The sequence below is a fragment of the Erinaceus europaeus genome, chromosome 16, assembly GCF_950295315.1.
Source record: "Erinaceus europaeus chromosome 16, mEriEur2.1, whole genome shotgun sequence".
NCBI lineage: Eukaryota > Metazoa > Chordata > Mammalia > Eulipotyphla > Erinaceidae > Erinaceus > Erinaceus europaeus.
Genome location: NC_080177.1, coordinates 78,508,610 through 78,532,214, shown reverse-complemented (window position 1 = coordinate 78,532,214; position 23,605 = coordinate 78,508,610). Strand labels below are relative to the sequence as shown.

General features: G+C 48.7%; 1 protein-coding gene across 7 annotated transcripts in view; it reads left to right on the top strand.

Moving 5' to 3' along the window:
* Positions 1 to 23,605, top strand: part of RGS6 (regulator of G protein signaling 6) — a 461,089-nt gene that overhangs the window by 413,942 nt on the left and 23,542 nt on the right. For 2 of the 7 annotated variants that reach the window (XR_009545392.1, XM_060175534.1), the window contains exons 15-16: positions 16,918 to 17,007; positions 21,661 to 21,710. The exons of 1 other annotated variant lie outside the window; for it this stretch is intronic. Coding sequence is in view for 5 of the 6 variants with exons in the window: in XM_060175534.1 (XP_060031517.1) it covers positions 16,918 to 17,007; positions 21,661 to 21,690 (120 nt within the window). In the remaining variant the exon portion in view is untranslated. Of the gene's footprint in view, positions 1 to 16,917; positions 17,008 to 21,656; positions 21,711 to 23,605 lie in introns of all 7 variants that reach the window. 4 more of the 7 variants (XM_007528430.2, XM_060175532.1, XM_007528431.2 and 1 more) reach the window with 2 other exon arrangements.

Genomic DNA, 23,605 nt, shown 5'->3' with positions numbered 1-23,605 from the left:
GCAGGGTATGTTTTTTTCTATGTCTGGTAGGGCTATTTAACATGTTTTTCTTTTAAATATCTTTAATTTAAATATCTTTATTTATTTATCATTGGATAGAGACAGAAATTGAGAGGGGTGGGAGAGAGAGAGAGAGAGCAAGAGAGACAGAGAGGCACCTGCAGCCCTGCTTCGCCACTTGTGAAGTTTTCCTCCTGCAGGTGGGGACCAGAGGCTTGAACCTGGGTCCTGGAGCATTGTAATGTGTGCACTTAACCAGGTGCGCTACCACCTGGCCCCTTACTATTTGTATTTCCTATGAATTGGCAGTTTGATTTGGGTGTTTAATCATATTTATGCTTGATTCTTTTTGTGAACAAAACCGTGTTGTAGACTGTGTTGTGTTCTCTTGTCAGAAAGCACATAATGTCTGGTTGTGTCCTGTCAGCGATCCTGCAGCCACTATAATTAATGCTTAGATGCACTAGTTAATTCATGATGAATGTGATGTCCCAGCTCTCTTATTAGCTGAAATACAGACAACTAAGCATTCTACTGTCAGCCTGTCTAGTAGCCTGCGTCAGAGAGGAAGGTGTGATCAGTGCCTGATTTTCTGTATTTGCCAGTCCCCAGAGCAATGAGTGTGGCGCGCTGTCATTGGTCAGTGACGATGAATTCAGGTTTTTCACTTTTGTTTTCAGTGTCATGTATTTAAACTCTTTTTAAAATGTTTAAAATCAATTTATTTTGGGTAGAGACAGAAATCAACAGGGGAAGGGGGAGATAGAGACACACACCTACAGTGCTGTGTCACGGTTCATGAAGCTTCCCCTACAGGTGGGGACTGGGGACTTGAACCCAGGTCCGCTGCACAGTGTAATGTATGTACATTCATCCAGGTGCACCACCACCTGGCCCTCGGTTTAAACATAGTCCCTCCCCTTTATAATTTCTATGGTGGCATCACTGACCAGTTAGTTGGTTCCTTCTGACACGACCCTATGTAGTCTCAACACCACCCAGGCAGTAAGCTAAGAAGTTCCAGGCCTTTGCCCGAGACCTGGAAGCAGACATCTCTCCAAGCATCCTGGCTTCCCCCAAGTGGGAGATGGTCTTTAGAGATCATAATCACTCAACACTTATTATGGGTGTTCAGTCTTCCTGGATGTCATAATTTCTAGACATTTTCCGTGAACAAAGAAATAAATAGGTGGTTGTTTATGGGAAAACATAGAACATTACTTCATGCTGATACTTCTTGTTCAAATTCAAAACTAGAGACTTTTATTCTTTTTTTTTTTTTTTTCCAGCAGGGTTATCTCTGGGCCTTGTTACCTCTCTAACAAATCCATAGCTCCCAGTGTCCATTTTTTTCCTTTTCTTTTTAAAAATTTTTCTTTCTTTTCTTTGATAGGACAGATAGAAATTGAAAGGGGAGAGGGAAAGAGAGAGAGAGGGAGAGAGGAAGAGGCACCTTCAGCCCTGCTTCACAGCTCATGAAGCTTCTACCCCTGTAGGTGAGGATGGGGTTGGGGCTTGAACCTGGGTCCTTGTGCCTGGTAACATGTGGGCCCCAGTGGGTGTGCCAACACAGACCCCCTTTAGTTACTTATATCTACACCTCTTTTCTTCCCGTTGTGAAGTCAGGCTCTCACGGACACCATGGGTGTTCGCAGCAGTACTTAGTTTCAGCACCCTTCAACTTTTCTCTGTGTTACTGCAGAGCAGTTTATGAATCCCAGTGCCAACACCAGCAGCAACTGGGCAGTTACTTCCTGGTTCTTCAGCCGCTGCCTAGTATTCTCTCGTGCGGAGACACCACAGTTTGATCCACCAGCAGTCCTCTTCTGGACATATCTATTGTTTCTAATTTGGGGGAATTGACAGGGAGATTTGGGGTCTCAGCACATTGTGCCCTGACAAGTTCCTGTTTATTTATTTGAAAAATATTTTTATATATTTATTTATTGGCTAGAGACAAAGAGAAATTGAGAGGGGAGGAAGGGAGAGAGAGTGAGAGAGAGAGACAGACAGACAGACAGAGAGACACCTGCAGACCTACTTCACCACTTGTGAAGTTTTCTGCCTGCAGGTGGGGGTCAGGGGCTTGAACCTGGGTCCTTGTGCACTGTAATGGGAGCACTTAACCAGGTGTGCCACTGCCTGCTCCCCTTTCCCCTGACAAATTTCTGTATGCTTAGGTTTCCTGACTATAATACTCTTCCATGTTTCAGGTCCTTCTAAAAACATTTTCATCTTATTTTGGAGATCAGCTAGACAGACATGAGGAGACTGTGTGTACCTGTTAGACTTGGCCTTCTATGGATTCAAAGACCAATCTCTTCCTAGATATTTTCTGTTTCTATCCTGTGTCCCTTTTGTTTACCCAGTATTCCCACCATCAACATACAAAGTGATTCTTGCTAGCACTGTGACTTTGGGAAAATTATTTAAACTCTCTGAATCTTTTCTTATTTGAAGAACAGAAATACAGTGGTACAGACACATAGGGGATGGACTGGGTCTAAGTGAAGTTAAACATTCTTAGGTAGTTTATAGTGCCTAGCACGTAGGAAGATGGACATTAGCTATCTTTTTCCTAATGGTAGCTTTTTTTCTTTTCTTTCTTTTCTTTTTCTTTTTTTTATGTCAACGCCTTTGGTGAAAAATTCAAATAATTGTATGTAAATACAGCACCCATGGCTCCTATCTGATGTATATTTTCCTATCACAGATGACTCCTATCTGTGTTTATTTTTCTTCCTCATTTTATGTCTGTGGGGTGATTGTGTAATCTGACTTTTACACTAAGCCAGGGGTTGGCTTCAGAATAAAACTTCCGTTTCCAGGGGGGTGGTCACCAAATAGTGCATATTCCTTGCCAGCATGAGATCCTGGATTTGATCCCTGGGCCTGGATGTGGTAACTGCTTTCTATCTCATCACAGAAAGAACTCTATAACAAAATGAAACCTTTTTTCTTTTTGTCAATTTCCCTTTGTGCAAAAGATTTATCTTGGGCAGAAGGTAAATAGCATAATGGTTGTGCAAAGAGACTCTCATGCCTTAGGCTCTAAAGTCTCAGGTTCAATCCCCTGCACCACCATAAGCCAGAGCTGAGGAGTGCTCTGGTAAATTAATTCATTAAAAACTGAGAGATTTATCCTGAGGTCAGCAAGATGGTTCGTTTGTGTTTTGTGTTTGCAGGCCAACGCAGTATTTACGGCAGCACCTCCTGAGTAAGAATACTTAGGAAGGCTGCCAGGCAGGTAACCCTGGCACTGAAGAAAGCTTTGGTGCGGTGGTATCTCTCCCACTCTGAATCTCTGTTTCTCCTTCTACTTGAAAAAATAAACTGGCTTGAAGGGTCTGGGGAGACAACACAATGGTTATGCAAAAGACATCCAGACCTGTGGCTCTGAGGTCCTAGGTTCAATCCCCAGCACCGCCATCAGGCAGAGCTAAGCAGTGCTCTTGTCTGTCCGTTTCTCTCCCTCCTCCTCCTTCTCTTTCTCTTTCTCTCCTCTCTGTATCTTTCTCATTAAGATAAATAAAATATTTATTTAAAAAAGTGGGAGTCTGGTGGTAGCTCAGCGGGTTAAGCGCACGTGGTGCAAAGCACAAGGACCGGAGTAAAGGTCCTGGTTTGAGCCCCCGGCTCCCCACCTGCAGGGAGTCGCTTCACAGGCGGTGAAGCAGGTCTGCAGGTGTCTGTCTTTCTCTCCCCCTCTCTGTCTTCCCCTCCTCTCTCCATTTCTCTCTGTCCTATCCAACAATGACGACATCAATAATAACAACAATAAAACAAAAGAGCAACAAAAGGGAATAAATAAATATTTTTAAAAAATTAAAAAGTGAGCCTGGAGCAGTAAAGTCCCAACAATGACAAAAAAAAAAAAAAAAAGATTTGTTTTGTATTTTTTTATATTCTAGTTTTATTTATTTATTTATTTTGCTGCCAGAATTTTTTTGCTCCACTGTTGCTGATGGTCATTGTTTTTCACTGATAGAGGGTAAGAGAGAGAAAGATGGAGAAAGAGAGAGGGGTAGTTAGTGGTATGCCTAGTTGAGTGACACAGCCCCATAAGCAAGGACCTGGGTTTCAAGCCCCCAGATACCACCTGCAGAGGGGAAGCTTCCTAAGTGGTGAAGCAAAGATGCAGGTGTCTCCCTTTTCTCTCTCCCCTTCTATCTCCTCCTCCACTCTCAGTTTCTCTGTCTCCTGTTAAGTAAAAATAAATAATTTTTAAAAAGAAAGGAGGAGAGAGAAAAGGACACACACACACACACACACACACACACACACACACACTTGGATCATAAACTCTGGGCAACTTCCCCAGCAGGTCCCTAGGGCTTTCAGAATCCGCCCCCCCACACCCCCCACACCCCACACCCCACACCCCACACCCCATCTGTGGTGGCCTGAATACCCACACAAGGATAAGCATGTGGGCAAACATTAAGGGTCAGTAGGCAGAGGAAAGTTTTAGCTGGGTTTATAGATTGGCTACTCTCTAAGATTTCTCCTTCTTCTTCTTCTCCTTCTCCTTCTCCTTCTTCTCCTTCTCCTTCTTCTCCTTCTTCTCCTTCTTCTCCTTCTTCTCCTTCTTCTCCTTCTTCTCCTTCTTCTCCTTCTTCTCCTTCTTCTTCTTCTTCTTCTTCTTCTTCTTCTTCTTCTTCTTCTTCTTCTTCTCCTTCTCCTTCTCCTCCTTCTCCTTCTTCCCCTTCCCCTCCTTCTCCTTCTCCTTCTCCTTCTCCTTCTCCTTCCTCTTCCCCTTCCCCTTCCCATTCTCCTCCTCCTCCTCCTCCTCCTCCTCCTCCTCCTCCTCCTCCTCCTTCTTCTTTCCTATTTTTCCTCCTGCTGGACCACATGCATTGTTAGAGTAAAGTTAAAAGCTTGTGTTTACTTCCTGTGGAAACATTTCACAAGGTCCCCAATCATCCAGGGTCCAGCATTTGGCATTTGCATTCTTCTGATCCATTTAGCTTTTATTTTATTTTAGTTCTTTGAAAATTTATGCCAAGACCAAATCTTCCATTGAGGTCTGTGGGCTGTGACCGTAGCCCTCAGCTGTTTCTGTGTTGTTCTAGTTTTGTAGATTTGTCTCTGTGAAGGAAAAACAAGAAAGATGGCCCCATGCTTTGTTTGTTTTTTTTAAGGACCCAACTTTTTGTGCTAGGGTTGGATGTTCTCTGCAATCCACTTGTTCTTTGATCTCAGGTGAAGACCTTTTTACCTGAAGTTCCTTTTCTGTAAAATGGAAATGATGAGGGTCGGGTGGTAGCGCAGCAGTTAAATGCACATGGCACAAACCGCAAGGACTAGCATAAGGATCCTGGTTTGAGCCCCCAGCTCGAACTGTCAATCTCCACAAATGTGCACCCTTCAATTACCTTACTTAGACACAAGTCAATCCAGGCAAAAGTGATCTGAAATTTGAAAAGTACTGATAGAGGGTCCTCAAAACATACTATATAAAATGGTTAAATCAACAAGAAGTATTGGAGAAATGAACCAGGACAAGAGTCCAGCTAAAAGCCCCCCAAGGGGTGAAGCACAAAATAATGAGGTCAACATCCAAACACTAGCTAAGGAAATAATCACAGGAGTGAGTAAAGAGTTTGAAAGAACTGTCATCAGAAATGCAGAAACAACAAATGAGACTCTGGAATAAAACAATAATTATCTCAACGTTATTAGAGAGCTGAAAGCTGAAATAGCTGAACTAAGAATACAACTAGCTGAACAAGATAAAACATTATCAGAACAGGGTAACAAAACAGATGAACTCCAGAAAACAGTAGAGGGGAGAGAGAATAGAATCAATGAGGCTGAAGACAGAATTAGCAAGATTGAGGACAAATTAGAGACAACTAAAAAAAGAAGTAAGAGATCTCAAAAAGAGATTAAGAGATGCTGAAAACAACAACAGAGACCTATGGGATGACTTCAAAAGAAATAATATATGCATTATAGGCTTACCAGAGGAAGAAAGAGAGGGAGGGGAAGAAAGCATTCTTCAGGACATAATAGCTGAGAAATTCTCTAGTCTAGACAACATCAAAGACATAAAGGTTCAAGAAGCCCAGAATATTAAATGGGGAAAGCAGAGTCTCCTCAACAAATGGTGTTGGGAAAAAAATGGGTTGACACATGCAGAAGAATGGAAATAAATAACATTGATAACATAAATTTAACATAAATTTTAAAGATATCTTCAATGAAATGAATCCAATTACAAAGAAGACTAAGGCAAGCATAAACCTATGGGACTACATCAAATTAAAAAGCTTCTTCACAGCAAAAGAAACCACTACCCAAACCAAGAGACCCCTCACAGAATGGGAGAAGATCTTTACATGCCATACATCAGACAAGGGGCTAATAACCAAAATATATAAAGAGCTTTCCAAATTCAACAACAAGACAACAAATAATCCCATAGAAAAATGGGGAGAGGACATGGACAGAATATTCACCACAGAAGAGATCCAAAAGGCCGAGAAACACATGAAAAAATGCTCCAAGTCTCTGATTGTCAGAGAAATGCAAATCAAGACAACAATGAGATATCACTTCACTCCTGTGAGAATGTCAGACATCAGAAAAGGTAACAGCAGCAAATGCTGGAGAGGGTATGGGGTCAAAGGAACCCTCCTGCGTTGCTGGTGGGAATGTCAGTTGGACCAACTTCTGTGGAGAACAGTCTGGAGAACTCTCAGAAGGCCAGAAATGGACCTACCCTATGACCCTGCAATTCCTCTCCTGGGGATATAGCCTAAGGAACCCAACACACCCATCCAAAAAGATCTGTGTACACATATGTTCTTGGCAGCACAATTTGTAATAGCCAAAACCTGGAAGCAACCCAGGTGTCCAACAAAAGATGAGTGGCTGAGCAAGTTGTGGTATATATATACACAATGGAATACTACTTAGCTATTAAAAATGGAGACTTCACCGTTTTTAGCCGATCTTGGATGGACCTTGAAAAATTCATGCTAAGTGAAATAAATCAGAAACAGAAGGATGAGTATAGGATGATCTCACTCTCAGGCAGAAGTTGAATAGCACAATCAGAAGAGCAAACACAAGTAGAACCTGAAATGGAATTGGCATATTGCATCAAAGTAAAAGACTCTGGGGTGGCTGGGTGGGGAGAATACAGGTCCAAGAAGGATGACAGAGGACCTAGTGGGTGTTGTATTGTTATATGGGAAACTGAGAAATGTTATGCATGTACGAACTATTGTATTTACTATTGAATGTAAAACATTAATTCCCCAATAAAAAAATTAAAAATAATAAAATAATAGTAACTCTCTTTCTTTGGAAAAAGTATGTAGGAAGCAAATGGCAGGGGCCTGCAGTGTCATCCTAAGTCATATAAATTACCCAGCTCTACATTAGGGAAACTCTCAAGACAGGAGGGTGAATCGCACGATTGTGGGCTGAGTAAGCTGGAGTCTAGAGAGGTCGGAATCACAGGGCGTGCAGCTTGGCATTTTCCTGGCAGGTTCTGGAGGAGGGAAATAAAGAACAGGAATGAAGCAGGAGGGAGCACAGTGAGAAGGACACCAGACTCAGAAGCACCGAGTCCTGGAATCAACCCTTGGCATCCTAGTGTGTCAAAGCAAGGATGCCCCTGGCCTCGCTATCTTGTATTAGTACATAAATAAAGATCATTTAAAACGAATTTAAGTGTATTATCAAAAAATAAAGAAAAAGAAAGGGCCAGTAGCTCACTGGGGTACTGTGCTGCTTTGCCGCTCACATGACCTAGGTTTGAGCCAGGCCTCCACCACATTGAAGGAAATTTTGATGCTGTGGTCTCGATACCCATCTCTCTCCCTCTCCCTCTCCCTCTCCCTCTCCCTCTCCCTCTCCCTCTCCCTCTCCCTCTCCCTCTCCCTCTCCCTCTCCCTCTCCCTCTCCCTCTCCCTCTCCCTCTCCCTCTCCCTCTCCCTCTCCCTCTCCCAGGAAAAAAAAGGAAGAAAAAATAAAAAAGTCTGAGGCCCTAAGGCTTACTCTGAGGGAGTCTCTCCCAGAAGGGAGCTGACAGGCTCAGACAATGGCAGCCCGCCTTTCGTTATAAGAGTCTGAGCGTCCAAGGATGTTCCAAGGTCTGTGTCAGCAAGTGCAGTCAATCATTTGTTCATCTCCTCAGAGCCTCCATTTCATGGACATGCATTCTCCCACTAGGGTCAGGGGACCTTGGCCTCTGGGTACAGAGCTCCCTACACTCAGGAAAATTACAAAGGAAATAGGAGGCCCAGTGGCTTTCTATCCATCTGGCCGAGCTTGTGTAAGCACACATCATTCTTTACAGACAAAACAGAACAGGCCTGAGAAAATACTTCATTGAGATTGGATGGGATTGGAAATCTGTCTGTTCAAAGGATTGACAGTGGAGTCAGGGCTAGGGGAGGAAGAAGAACAGCCCAGTCCACTGACTTTGGTCCCTGAATGCCTCTCCCCCACCACCCCTTCCCAATGGGCTTCTCAGCTGGCCAAGCCCCACTGCTTTCCTGACCTGCCGTGGCTGCTACTCTGTCAAACCTCCCTGCCGGGCAGCATCTGGACCCTCCAGCACATCTGGATTTGAAAGACATTTCACGGGAGTGGGAATTCGGTCTCTAACTCTCCTAGGTCTCCAGGACACTCAGTTCACACTCTGCACACAGTTATGGGTATTGGTTTGTTTATGTATTTATTTATAAGCTCAAAGAAGAGAGACAGGGACATTTGGGATGTCAGGGATCGAACTCAGGACCTCATGCTTGCATGGAGGGTATTCTACCTGCTATGCTAACTACTAAGGTCTAAGAAGTCTGTAATAACTCAGACTTGAAGTCTAACATGCCTGTGATGCCTATAATATTTTTTTGTTAAGATTTGGGCAATCTGTCTATCAGCTTTCTACTTTTAAAAGGCCAGACAAACTTGTGGTAGTACCTAAGCTTGGAAGTAAAGCTACTAGCATTTGCTTTATTTAAAAGCGACAGCCCAGTGGAGTGCATGTATGTGTTTGTCCTGGGCCACTCAGAAGTCTTTCGAGCTTGGTGAAAGCTGTTCATCTCTGTTCCAGCAGTAATGTGGGCATTGTGTGCCATCTTCACAAGACTGCACCACGTTTCCCGAGATTAATCTCTGGCTGGCAGGCATTTCCGGATAGGCATTCATGCCAGGCAGCTTTGGGTAAAGGATTCCATGACGAGCCTTGCTCCAGGAGTTACTCAGGTTATTCTGAGGGTGGTTTTATTCTGGGGAGATGAGCGGTCGAGGGAGGGATGCATTCTGAAGAGAACACATCCGTTGTTTGTGAGCTAGTTCTGTTTATTGCCACACGGACCAGGAGTTCCTGGAGAGAAGGCAGCAGGGAAGTAACTGCATGCCGAGACTTTTGTGCTGATGTTGCACAGCATAGGTTGTTGGCTCCAAAACCTGGGACCCTGAGGAGGGAAAAGAAAACATTGGCGCAGTCTAAACCCATGACATTGGGGTAGGAAAAGGGCAACGTACCAAGCTGGCTTTGAAGCTGCCCTGTTCTAGTCTTTTCTTTCCTCTTTCTCTCTTCTTCCTTTCTTCTTGCACGTTCCCCTTTTATTAATTTGTTGAGGGGCGAGGGTTAAAGGCTTACAGGACAGCTGTCGGCACATGGCTACAGTGTCTCATCTTCATGTACACGGTTCTGCAGAACACTCTTACCACTCCACTTAGTTCCTTTCACCATCACCGTACGCCAGGACATGCTTGTAGAAATGAGTTTCTGGATAGAAAGATTCTGTTCTCACATCCTTATGCCCTGAGGCTTCATTACATGAAAGCAAGGGGTCCCTCCAGCCTGCTTGGGACAAAGAAGTCCAAACAGGGACTTCTCATTAAAGAAGTCCTGCCCAGTCACCCAGCACAGCACGCATGAGGGCAAGCCGTCTGTGCTCGAGTGGGTAACGAGACACTCTATCACGTCTTTCTCCCCCCTCATCTATATACAAGCAGCAGTGACTGATTTCTGAGCTGCTTCCAGCCCACTCCACCATGCGGGACACGTGCCGAGGAAGCTGTGCCTTTGCTGATATTCATTCATCTAACTGGACCTGGGGACCCAGGCCTTCTAAGTTACTCAGGAGACTCTTGTACATTGGTCCTTGGGGATCTTCGGAATGGCTTTGGCACAGACTGGTGGCTTTGTCTTGGGCATGTAGCACTGACCCAATGCCTCCACCCCCTGCCTAAGTCAAAGGCAAAGAGAAGAAGCATCACAGGCTGGTGAAATAATTCACCTGGACAAGGTGCTTGCTGCTTTGCCATGTGCATGACCCAGGTTCAAGCCTGACTTCCACTGCATTGGGGGAAGCTCTGGAGCTGTGGTGTGTGTGTGTGTGTGTGTGTGTGTGTGTGTGTGTGTGTGTGTGTGTGTGTCTGCCTCTTACCTTCTTTGTGTCTCTTAAAAAAGAAAGGGGAAGGGAAAGGAGGGAAGGGGAAGGGAAGAGGGAGGGAGGGACAAATCATAGTGCAGAGGAGGGAAGGCATGAGCTTTGGGGCCACTCAGCTCTGGGTTCAGATCCTGTCTCTATTTGGGCAAGTCTCTTACCCGTTTATTATTTCAGTATCCTTGGGGCCAGGCAGCTGTGCATCTGGTAGACTGCACATATTACAATGTACAAGGACCCGAGTTCAAGCCCCCCCACCTGCAGTGGGGATGCTTCACAAACAGTGAAGCAGGGCTGCAGGTGTCTGTCCCTCTCTGTCTCCTCCTCCAATCTCAATCTCTCTCTGTCTCTCTCTCTGTCTCTCTCTCTCTGTCTCTGTCTCTCTCTCTCTCTCTGCCTCCGGGATTATCACTGGGGCTTGGTACTGGCACTACAAATCCACTGTTCCTCTTGGTCATTTTTTTCCCATTTTATTGGATAAGACAGAGAGAAATTGAGAGGGGAGGAGGAGATAGAGAGGGAGAAAGACAGACACCTGCACACCGGCTTCACTGCTCCTGAAGCAGATGCCCTGCAGGTGGACAGCTGGAGCTCAAACCCAGATCTTTGCACAGATCCTTGCACTTTGTACTGTGTGCGCTTAACCGCGCGTGCCCCCCACCCCTGCTTCTGTCTCTATTCAAATTAAATTAAATTAAATTAAATATTTTTAAAGCATAAAGGTTAGAACAGTAACTTCAGTACCTCCCTCTGTAAAATGAGCCTGTTCCGACCTAAGCCCTGATTCTGAGCACTTGGCGGTAGGAAAGGGAACCGCCGCAGTTGAATCCAGTTCCCAGATTCTGTCTTTTGCCTCTTCCCCTTTCCCAGAATCATCTGCTCCCTGGTCCCCATATCAGCCAAGGCAAGGACAGTCACAACAGGAAGGCTGCTATTATTATTCTTACTTCCTGTGTGTCTGCTTCCCGTGATGCCTTCATTACTGTTTCCCCTTTTCACTCTGTGTTAGGTAGGGGCTGGAGAAGAGCACAGGGGAAAGGCCTGGACCCAAGCCTCAGGCTTCCCTGTCCATCACCCCCCCACACACACACACACACACACACCCCATCCCACACCCCCGTGCTCCACCAAGGGACCACTCAGCCCCCAGCAATTCCCAGTGTCTAGATGTTGTTCCAGGAAGCTTGGGTATGGAGGACAGAGATGAGGCACAGACACCTGCAGAAGAAAAATAGGACACTTGAAAACCCCAAGGAGGGCTCTTGGCAGCTGTGCGATGTGCCGGCTGAGCGACTTCCCCCTCCAGGAGGTGCTCTGAAGCCAGCCGGAGGACCAGCTCAGGGCTGTTCTAGGAAGCCACAGCAGAGAGGGGGACCAAAGGGGGGTTCCTCAGTAGTTCAGCTGCTCCAGCAAGGCCTGAGAACACACATGCCCAGGAATTTGTCTAAATACCTTCCCCAGTGCCTGCGAAAGCCACTCACTGTGTTCTGCCTAAGATAAGTGTCCCGCTTCCAAATGACGATGGCCCCAGCAAAGCACTGACTTGTAGTAGGTGTGGTTTGGAGCCCGCTGCACTGCTGGCTCCCTCTAGCCCTCCGTGCGTGTCTGGGGCCCCATGAAGAATCCCAGCATCTTTGCTTTCTTCAAGGGAGCAGAGATCCCTAGAATGTTCCACACCAGGGAGATAAAGCTGGGGTGTTTCTTTGGGGTGGCGGATGCTGCCGTCAACCGCTGTAGGGGTTGCTCTCCCTGGAATTGTGGCTGAGACTCCAGGTGTGATTTGGGGTCTGAGAGCACCGGCTTCTTAGCCAGTACAGAACCAAGAGGCAGCTTCTCACAGGGTAGGAAGGTAGAGGTAGAGCCTAGTAATTATGTTGGTTCATAGTCAACGCAAATCATCTCTTTTTCTGAGAGAAAAGGAGAGGCAAGGGGGGGAGGGGGAAAGAAAGGAGAGAGAAGAGACAAAAAGAATGGAGAGGATGGAGAGAGAGGAGGGGAAGGGTTCAAGAGAAGGAAACACTTCCCTCCTAGGCCCTGAGGAGGTCTCTCCCAGTCAGGACTCTCCAGTTTTGCCATTGGTTTCCTGGCCCTTTGCAGTTCTGGGCATCCATTTCCCTTAAGACCGGTTGTCTGCAGAGCAGAGAGGAAAGAAACCAGAACGCTTCATAAATCAGGAGAGGTCATTGCCAAGAGCTTTGTACACTTGCTGTCCCTGGCAGTGATCTACTCATTGCATTTGGGAAGTGGCCAAAGACCCTGAGTCCTATCTTAATTCTCATTCCCAGAAAAACCTCACTTCTCCCTTCACCCACCCTGCCCCCCTGTTTACTGTCTTTGTGTTTCTTAGACAAAGCTGGCAAGGATGAAGGGGCAGTGCCCCATCACTGGGCACAACACAGGCTCCACTGCTTTGCTTGGGGAGGAAAAGAGGGTGTAGGAGACCCACAGGCTGTGGGAAAGGGGAGTCCAGGCCGGGGGGGGGGGGCCTTAAGCTAGGAGCCCTGCGGGGCTCCCCAGAGCTTCCCTCCTTGCATCTGTGAGTGTTGCTAGGGTATCATGAAGCCATCTTGATGATCAAAGGCTGGCAGAGTAAAACTTCCTGATGTGACAGGCTGTGTTCTAATGTCCTACTTTCCCCCCATCTTGGCTCTGGCTTTGGACTCAGACTCACACAGACCTCCCACTGCTTCTCTCTCCTTGGGCCTTGGATTGGAGAGATAGAATAATGGTTACGCAAAAAGATTCCCATGCCCGAGGCTCCACCGTCCAGGTTCAGTCCCCAGCACCACTATAAACCAGAGCTGAGTGGTGCTCTGTCTAGTAGTAATAATACAATATAGGGCCAGGCAGCGGAACACTCAGCTGGAGTAGTTAGTACTGTACATGTCTCTCGAGCTCCCCTCCCCTCTCAATGTCTCTCTTTCCTATCACATAAAATGAAAGAATGGGAAGGAAAAAAATGGTCCCCAGGAGTGGTAGAAGTGGTAGATTCTGTGAACCTCTCCCTCTCCCTCCCCACCCCCCCACCCCTCTCTCTCTCTTTTTCGCTATTTCTCAAATGAAAGAATGGGAAGGAAAAAAAATGGTCACCAGGAGTGGTAGATTCTGTGAATCAATCTCTCTCTCTCTCATTCTCTCTCTTTCTCTCTTTCTCTCTCTCTCTCTCTCTCTCCCTCTCTCCCTCTCTCCCTCTCTCTCTCTCTCTCTGTCTCTCTCTCCTCTCTCTCAGCACTACTGAACTCTGGTTTATGGTGGTACAGGGAATTGAACCTGGGACTTTGGAGCCTCAGATATGACAGTCTCTTTGTGTAACCATTATACTATCTCTTCTACCCCAGCGGTGGATTCTGTACAGGTACCAAGGCCCAGCAATATCCCTGGTGGCAAAAATATATAATAATAACAACAATAATAATACAGTCCTTCCTCCTTGGCTCTAGAAAGTCCTCCTGGCTCTGACTCTCTCACCTCTCGTTGTGAGGCAATCATCCCTTACCTCTGGCAGGACGCTTTGCCCCTGACACACCCCTGCATGCCCTTCTTTGTGGATGGAGTCCTACGAGTCTCAGCTTCATAAGAGAAAGGGCCTCTTCTGTGGTGTTCAGGCTGTACCCTCAGTGCCTGGCACAGGCTCTGGCATTGCACCTAGAAGATTCTCAGTATCCAATGCCCATTTTTTTGTGGTTGAATCCTTAGGCATCTGCTTTATCCTGTTCTTTTCCAGTTAATCTACTGGATTTTCCTGCCCATGATGTGATTGTAGGAATTAGCCTGGGTTGGAATGAAATCCATTGCCAAGGACAGAAGCCAGGTCTAGGAGAGGTTTCCTTACTGCTCCCGGGGCAGGAGAAGGTGCTTTGTGAGATCTACCTGGTGGCCTAGAATCCTGGGAAAATCAGAACAGGAAGCAGGGACCCTTTACCTTGGAAGGAGGGGTGGGGTCTGGAGAAGGGCCAGGCATTAGTGACAAGTGTCTCCAAATGACACTAGCTCTGTTAACCCAATAAAGCTCTGCCCGGGACAAGCAAGAAACAACAGATCATTTTCATGTGGGACTAACATACAGATCTAAAATTCAGATGTCAGGAACCATTTGGAGAGACAACAAATGGACATGAAGGCCAGTGAGCTCCTTCAGTCCAAGTCACTGGGGTGAGCCAGTATGCTCACAGAGGGAATGCCACTGAGCTGAGCAGGGGCCCGGACCTCTCCCTCCAGACACAGAGCTGGACCTTGATCTGACTGTAAACCCAAAGCCAGTGCGGAGTTCATAATCACTGAGTGTCAAACCCAAACTAGCACTTTGGGGACGACAAGGAAGCTCACATGGGAGGGTGCCTGCTTCACCAGGCATCCGACCAGGGAAGCTTTAGTGCCGTGGTGCCTCTCCTATTCCCCTGTGTCTCTCTGTCTTTGTCTCTTAGTTAAATAATAACTAAATGGTGCCCCCAGCTAAGAGAAACTTTCAGCCTCCCCTTCCCCCAGAAAGGACACCCCAGGCAGGTGTCGTTAATGAAGAGACCAGCCTTCTGGCTGAGCTGCTCCGCATTCCCTCCATCACTGGGGGTCCGTGTCCATCTTCCTGGAGTGAGCCATGGGTGTAGAGAAAGGAAAACATTTCCAGGACCAGGCAATCCACTGCCCAGCGATTCCGCCTCCCCCGGTGAAAGCTCTCCCACCCTCTCTCTCAGAAGATGCTCTCTGAGACAGAGGCGCTTTCCTGCCCTGCTGAGCAACTGCATTCTGTTGCCATTGACAAATCACCCATCTTCAATCAACAAGCTCAGCCTTTTAATAAATCAGGCATTCCCTGCCCTAAGTGAGGATACGTCTGTTAGGAAGAGCCCACGAGACTTCAGGAATTATCTAGAAGCCAAGGCCAAAATGCAAATGCCTCCGGGAGTCCAGAGGAAGAGCGGGCACCATGCCACAGCATCTGCCTTCTCTTGGGTCTGAGCCTCAGGCCCACATGCCCTGTGATCTGGTTCCAAGGGCACCCTTCCAGGATGGCATGGTGACCTTCACATGTGCAGAGTGATCCAGCTGTATCTGTGATGTGTGAGTGTGACTCTTCATCCACATGCGATAGATCTAAGAAGGAATACAGAGCTGCTCCATCTACCCGGCTCTTTCCAACGGGAACATCTGCAAAACTGTAGTGGAGAGGGACTGAGACCAGAGCTCACTGCACAGCTCTGGTTTACAGCAGTGCTCAGGGCTGAATTTGGGGCTGAGAGCCTCAGGCCTGACAGGCTTCTGCAGAACCATTGTTCTGTCTCCTCAGCCCTCCTCTTATCTTTCATAACCACACCACCCTTTCCTCCCTCCTTCTTCCCTAACTCCTGGAAACCATCAATCTGTTGTCGACTTCTCTGATTTGTCATTTCAAGAATGTTCCCTCAGTGAAGCCGTATAGTGTGTAAACCATCTGGGAGGTTGCTGTCTCGCTCACCCCTCGTAAGCCCCTTGAGATTCCACCCCAGTGGCTGCACACATCAGGTCTGTGTTCTCTCCTATTGACATGCCTGTGGTTTTCAACTTTAAGCAACACTGTGTCCCAACATGGCATCAAGGCCCAATTACAAAGCCTTTGAGACATCCGCCTCAAGGCTCTTTTACACAAAGAGAGAGAATATGTTGTCATTTGGTATTTCTGAGTAGGGGAAAAACACACTCACACAACAAAGCAATGACAGACATGTGATGATTCTGGGGTCCAGGTGAGCCTTTGTTAGTTTCTTTATTATTATTATTATCTTTATTTATTTATTGGATAGAGACAGAAATCGAGAGGGAAGGGGGTGAGAGAGAGGGAGAGAGACAGAGAGGCACCTACAACCCTGCTTCACCACTTGCAAAGCTTTCCCCCTGCAGGTGGGGATCGGGGACTTGAACCTGGGTCCTTGCTCATTGTAACATGTGTGCTCAACCAGGTGTGCCACCACCCAGCCCCACCTTTGTTAGTTTCTTTCCAGTTGGGTGGTGATTACCTTTTGCAATGGCTGACAATTTTTTTTTATTGTTGTAGTTATTATTGTTGTCGTCGTTGTTGGATCGGACAGAGAGAAATGGAGAGAGGAGGGGAGACAGAAAAGGGGAGAGAAAGACAGACACTTGCAGACCTGCTCCACCGCCTGTGAAGCAACTCCCCTGCAGGTGGGGAGCCAGGGGTTCGAACCAGGATCCTTATGCCAGTCCATGCACTTTGTGCCACCTGCGCTTAACCCGCTGAGCTACAGCCCAACTCCCCGACAATTTTTTTATTACCTTTATTTATTGGATAGAGACAGCCAGAAATTGAGAGGAAGGGGGAGATAGAGAGGGAGAGAGAGAGACAGAGAGGCACCTACAACTTTGCCTCATCACTTGTGAAGCTTCCCCCTTCAGGTGGGGATGGGGGCTTGAACCCGGGTCCTTGTGCATGGTAACAGGCGAGCCACCACCCAGCCCCACGTTGGCTAGCAGTTTTCTCTAGCATGTCTCCTACCTCCTTTCTTCCCAGGAGCACATCTACAAGCTGATGAAGAGTGACAGCTATGCCCGCTTCCTGCGATCCAATGCTTACCAGGACTTGCTGCTGGCCAAGAAGAAGGTATCTTTGGGAAGGGCAGGCTTGTCTTTCTTCACCCCGTCGAACCCTTGCCTGCTGCTTGCTGCTGGTGTGAAGTGAGAATATCATCTCTTGGGTTTTGTTTATTTCCTCCTCCCTTCTTTCCTTTTCTATCTGCTCCTACCCAGAGGGAAGACAATTAGGCTGATCCCCACCCAGGCCACCAGGGTGTGGCCTCCTGTCTCTCTGTGCCCATTACTTCCGTCTGTGTGTTTTGCCCAGGGCAGAGAATGTGACCAAATACAAAGGAGACAGCGACCCAGCACAGGAGTGGGAGGACTGGCAGTGACACCAGTGGGTCCCTTGGGAAGCCAGAGAGAAAGAGAGCCCAGCGCTGGCAAGTTCTGCCATGTCACCATCACAGTCCACAGGACAGTTTGAGCCAGGGGCTGGGGCAGCCCCTTGCTGAACTGAACTCCTTCTAAGCTGCCTGGGGGTCATTGGGCACATGGGAGCCATTTCTGGGGTGACCCCCCCCTCCTCAGTGTCCCCAAGATGTAACTGTGTCTTGGGTCCTTCTTCCGCTTCCACTTAGCACAAAATCACTGTTCCCTGCAGATCTTGGCTTCTGATTTGGGGAGGGAAGTTCTCAGGACCCCTCAGATGGGGAGGGTGATGGAGAAATGAGCTCAACTAAATTGCCAGGAGGATGGAAGAGCCCAGCGGGGTGGGGCGGGGAGCTAAGGCAGGAACAGGAGACAGATGATGCTTAGTTCCCATGTGCCCGCAGACCCCTGCTTCTGCCCAGTTCTGCTCTGGGGCCCACAGCCGGTTCAGTGTGGCTCTCCCCACACCACTCAGGACCTCGTGCATTCCTTTCCCCGCCCACCCAGCCTCACCCTGAACATGTGGTTGTCTGGCTAGGGGTCCTCTGTCGGGCCACCTCCTCTCTCAGTCACACAGTCCTCACTCTGTGTCCTGTGGACCTCCTGTGCCAGGCGCCTGTCTACGTATCTGTATCTGGCTGATACCATACAGCCCCCACAGTTAGAAGACCATCCACGGTTGGTTCCCCTGCTCCCCTACCCGCAGGTATCGCAGCGCAGAGCTGGGTGGTCTAAAGAAGAGAAAGGGACTCTGCAGTGGCCAGACAGCTAGCAACTCACTCTCTGGGTTGGCCACAACACCTCCTTCTGATATGGCTGCCATGGCGGGAAGTGTGGACCTGGCCCGGCCATTTCTCATTCAGGGCAAGGGCCCTGGTGCCCAAGCTTTTTCCTGAAAAGTTGTGCTATCTATCTTTTGATATCTCCAGTGCGGATCTCATGGGAGAGAGTCAAAGTACGTTCTCTTTAGATCTTGTAACTCAGAACACCTGAGTAGTGAGGCAACACCTGGGGCAACTCAGGCTCTGTCTGATCAGTCGGGGGCCTGTTGACATCCCCAGAAGCAGGTCATTCAGTCTCCCTGTGGGCACAAGGCAGAGGGGCAGTGCACCCCAACTTGGGGAGTGCAGACTGCCCCTACAGAAACACTCCTCAGAGGGAGTCTCTCGTGTGAGGAAGGACCCAGCAACCCTCCCTTCCAATGTTATAATTGAAGATCATTAGAATTAGAGCTCCTGAGTTAGGGGTCTATTTATTTACTTAACTGTTAGTTTATTTTATTTATTTATTTATTTATTTTCTCCAGGGTCACTGCTGGGGCTCAGTGCCGGCACTATAAATCCACTGCTCCTGGCAGCCATTTTTTTCATTTTATTGGATAGAACAGAGAGAAATCGAGAGAGGAGGGGGAAGACAGAGAGGAAGAGAGATACCTGCAGACCTGCTTCAGGTGAAGTGGCCACCCCACCCCCATGCAGGTGGAGAGCTGGGGGCTTAAACCCACATGGGTCCTTGTGCTTTGTACTCTGTGCGCTTAACCAGGTGCGGCACCGCCCGGCCCCCTTGGTCTAGTTATTTTTTTTTAAAGAATTTATATATTCACTAGAAAGATAAGAGGGAGATAATGAACCAAATATCACTCTGGTACTTGTGCTGTCGGGGACTGAATTTGGGACCTCATGGTTGAGAATCTAGTGCTTTATCCACTGTGCCACCTCCCAGACCACCCCCTTGGTTTATTTATTCAGACACAGAGTGAAGGAGCTTCACCAGTTTCCTTCAGTGCAGTGGGGGAGTGGGACTGGATATGGGCCACACCCACACTGGCAAAGGAAGTAGGGGTGTTCTATGGCAGCTTAACCCTTGCAGATGTCAACACCCTTTCAAGACCCAGAGGTCATTTTCAGAAACAGTGGCCAACCTCCTCACTCCTCCATTTCTCCTGGAGAGGACCCAGGCTTGGAATGGCTTAGTAAAGCAGCCTGCTGTTCAGGAGGGCCTCGGTGATGTCTTCTGATCCTAGGGAGGGGCTGACCATGTGACAAAGACTGCCCAAGTCAAAAAAAAAAAAATGCATGAGAGTCACAACCTCTGGTTGGCTAAGGGAGAACATGTGATTTGACCTCCATTTTCTGCCAAGAAACATCCCAGGTGGAGTATACCTTCTCATCCTTCCTCCCTCGTCCATCGCCTAGCCTAATACTGTCAGAGATGAGGTTGGTCATGCTGATGAACCAGCCCTCAAGGGGGTAGGTGAGCTGGGTACTGAGGCCTTGTCCGGGGCAGGGACTACTGAGTACCAAAGGATGACTTTCTTTCTTTCTTTCTTTCTTTCTTTCTTTCTTTCTTTCTTTCTTTCTTTCTTTCTTTCTTCTTTTTATTACCACCAGGGTTACTACTGATGCTTAGTAGCTGCAAAACAAATCCACTGCTTCTGGTGGCTTTTGTTGTTGTTTTGTTAATGGAGATAGAGAGAAGTAGAGAATGAAGGAGGAAATAGAGGGATAGAGAAAGAGAGACACCTGTGGCATTGCTTCATGACTTGTGAAGCTTCCTCCCTACAGATGGGGACCAGGAGCTTGTACCTGGGTCCTTATACATGGAAACATGTTACCTGGTACATCATATGAAGGTTGTTTTTTTTCCCCAGGGAGGGTCAGAGGACCTATGAAGACATAGGAACCCAAATGAGACAAGTCACTAGCTACCTTCTGTGAGCCAGAGGGCAGGGGTGGCAATGCATCATGCTAGCTGAAGGGCTTTGAGCCAGATGTCTGCTACCAGGTTGCCCACTGGACCAAAGGTGGGTCCTGACACCCCCCAGAACAGAGACTTGTTATGTTCCCCAGAGCCACGCACGGCCCCTTGGGTTCCTTGTACAAGGAGAAGGGGTGGCCTGGCTCTGTACCGGTGTGTCCATGTTGCGTTTTCCCTCTGCAGTGTCCTGTCTGTCTTCTGGCAGCCAGCTGAGCTGGTGGGGTCATGACTGCCAGCGAGACCCCCTCCTGCTCCCCAGACTATTTCTGCCTGAAGCCCTGTCTGCTCCATCACCTCGTGAATGAATAACCACAGCTCTCTTTCAGCTCCAGACCTTCCACTTCTAGCTGGCTTGGCGTGTGCGTGTGCGCGTGTGCGTGTGTCCATGTGAGTTTGTGTACTCTCTGAACCTCAGGACCCTGGCACAGGGCTTTTGGCTAAACTAGCAGGTTTGGGGGTGTGATTCCCTCCCGAGGTCTCTGCAAGCAGAAGTCCTGGGCAGAGCATCCGGTGTAGACCACGCCCTCTCCTCTGCCAGTAGAAGGGAGCAGGCAGACTGGAGGGGCACCCAGAGCTTTGGCTTCTGTTTTCCATGTCAGGACACATTAGTTAAGAGTCTCATGGGGCTAGGCGGTGGCGCACCTGGTTAAGCGCACACACCACACTACGGCGCACAAGGACCCAGGTTCAAGCCCCTGGTCCCCACCTGCAGGGGGAAAGCTTCACGAGTGGTGAAGCAGAGCTGCAGGTGTCTCTCTGTCTCTTTCCCTCCATTCTCTCAATTTCTATCTATCCAATAAAAAATAAAAATATTTTAAAAGTCCCTGTGGGGACTCCGAAAGTCCTATAACCTGTCATGAAGAAAACTCAGAATGTGGCACTAACCTGTATATGGAGAGAACTTTCTGTCCCAGACATTCCACATGATGTCCCGAGACCCTTGTCTTTCAGTAACTGCTTCTCATGCTAAGGACTTGAGGACCACTAGAAGTCGTTGAGGCTGGCTTTGCTGCCAGACTGAGCGGGAAGATCTAGGCCAGGGCCCCAGGAATGAATCGATGAGTTCCTCCTTGTCAAAGGTCTCCGCATCCTCCCTCAGTGCTTGTGTCTTGTCCATGTCACCACTTGGGCCCCCAGATGTCCACCTGTGACCTTAGGGGCACAACCACAGGGCACACAGGCCAGTGGAAAGCAATGGGCAGGCAACTCGAACCCGGACGAGGGAAGCGAGGTGGGTCCCGTGCACCTAGCAAGGGGGCTGCCGGTTCAAGCCCTGCGGCACAGCGAATGGTTCTGCCAGAAGGAGAAGCATGTTTCCTCTTTCCACGCTGCCCCCAGGAGGCTCATTCTGTGGGCTTCTGTTTGTCCTCTCTCTTTCCCTCACTGAGTCTCGCACACGGCACTGGCTGCTTCTCTCTCCTGTTTTTCTGCCCCGCTTCGCTTCTGGGGTTTTGTTGTTGCTGCTGTTTGAGAACCACATGTAAGCTGAAGATTTTTCCCCCTGTATTTTTCTCCCCCCCCCCCTTTTTTTTTTTTTATTCTCTAAAGCCAGAAAGTGAGCAAGGTCGTAGAACTTCCTTAGAAAAGTTCACTCGAAGTGTGGTAAGTTCAGCTGGTTTTCTGCCCTCAGCTGTTTCTTTGAGTTTCTTGGGTTTTTTCCCCACTTTGTTGTTGTAGTGGTGGTGGTGGTGGTGGTGGTTGTCTTTGGGGTGGGAGGGAGTCCAGTGCTTCTCCCCTCGCCCAGCCCCAACACCTCCACTTTCCTTCCCCGAGTGTCTGCAGCTTCTCTCCCAGAAGTGGACCCGCGGCTGCTGAACAGGAGGTGCACACAGCCCGCAGCCTCAGGGGTCGCCTTCCTGGGCCCCCATGGAGTGGGGGGTGGGGGGGGGGCTCTGCTGCCCTTTGGGGGCTGCGTGGCTTGTGCATCTTTTGTGGGAGCCCCTCCCCACTGCCCCCGCCGGGGAGCAGGCCATTGGACCAGACTGTGAAATAAACTAATTGGCCGGGAACCCCGAGCTCCTGAAAGCAAGCAAATTCCAAATTTCCCTCTGCGGACTCTGGCAGCTAGGCGCTGGGGGCGGGTCTCGAACTGCTGAGGCTGCGGATGGTTAGCAGCTTCTGCGCCTGCGTGCTGCATGGGTGCTGCAGGTGTGGTCTCGCTGGCGTGTGTGCTGGGGGCCCCTGCATGAGTTCTCATATCCCTTCCGACACTCCCCCTGCCTCTCACCCCCCAGTCAGCCTCTAGCTCAGCGGGACAGAAGAGGAAGGCAGGGCCCCCGGCATGAGGCAGGGGAGAAACAAGTGTCCCCCCACCTGGTCCTCCTAGGGACAAAGCCTTAGCTAGCTCTAGAGGTTGTGGTTCTAGGAAAGATGGCCCATTGTCCTTGTGGGGAAGTGGCCTTGGTGCCACGCATGCCCAGCCCAGAGGGTGGCAGAGGCCATCCCTGTGGCTCAGAAGTGTCATGGTAACAGGTGAGAGCTCTGGAGGACAGGCGGTTTCAGTGTTGTGATCTGCAGAGCCATGCAGACCCATCACTTTCCACACCAGGGTTTGAGCGTGGGAGCACAGGAAGTATCCAAAAACCTTTCATACTTGCTTGCTCACCCAGAGCTAGCTGAAGAATGCATGGGGCCCAGTCTACACTGTGAACCGTCCACCACAAGGCATCCGTCTGGCAGGTGGGAGAAAGAGACTGTTCATGAGACTGGCCCCAGTTCCCCTCAGAGGGTGAGACCCCACTGACACTGACCAGACTCTCCCCACACATCCACAGAGAGGACAGTTCTTAGAACCCCTGACTTCCCTGTTCTTAAGGTCTTGATTTCACCCCGTCATTTGTACATTCTGAGACTCTTGTGTTGAAAGCAATCTCGTCATGTGTCTATCATGACCAAGTGGCTTTTAACTGGATTTAACCATGATTTTGACTTGGCTAGAGGCAGAGCTCATAAAAACCCTGGTGAATAATGGTGCATCCGTGGGCTCCCATCCCCTCTCTCGTTCGCTCTTCCCTTTCTATGGACTTGAATTTGGGAAGGTCCAAACCGACAGAATGCAAGTCCCGCTGGTCTGTCTGCACAGCTAGTTTGCCTTTAAGCCATGTGGATTCATGCCAAGGAAGATTCCACAAGCTGTCCGTGGCAACACCCTTGGAAGCCGTGGGCATCTGTTCCACCCCTGTCTCTTTAGTTGTAGGTGGGAAGGGTTCGGGGGTTTTGTTGTCCAGCAGAGTGGACTGTTGGACATCCTGGCTTCCTAGAGAACTACAGAACACAGCTTCCACTGCCCAATGGGGGCCCTTCAGCTTGCTTGTGAGGTATGACCGGGGAAGTCTGGTACCCAGACAAGATGCCCAGACTCTCTGGTCTATCTTTCCCTAGAAGTGAGTGCAGGTGAGGGCAGAAGTGAGCTTGCTGGAGCTCTGTGAAGGGCCTGTGCTGATGTCCCTTCTCCCCAGGTGTGGAGCTCAGAGGTCTGTGAGCAAAGCTCTTGCCAC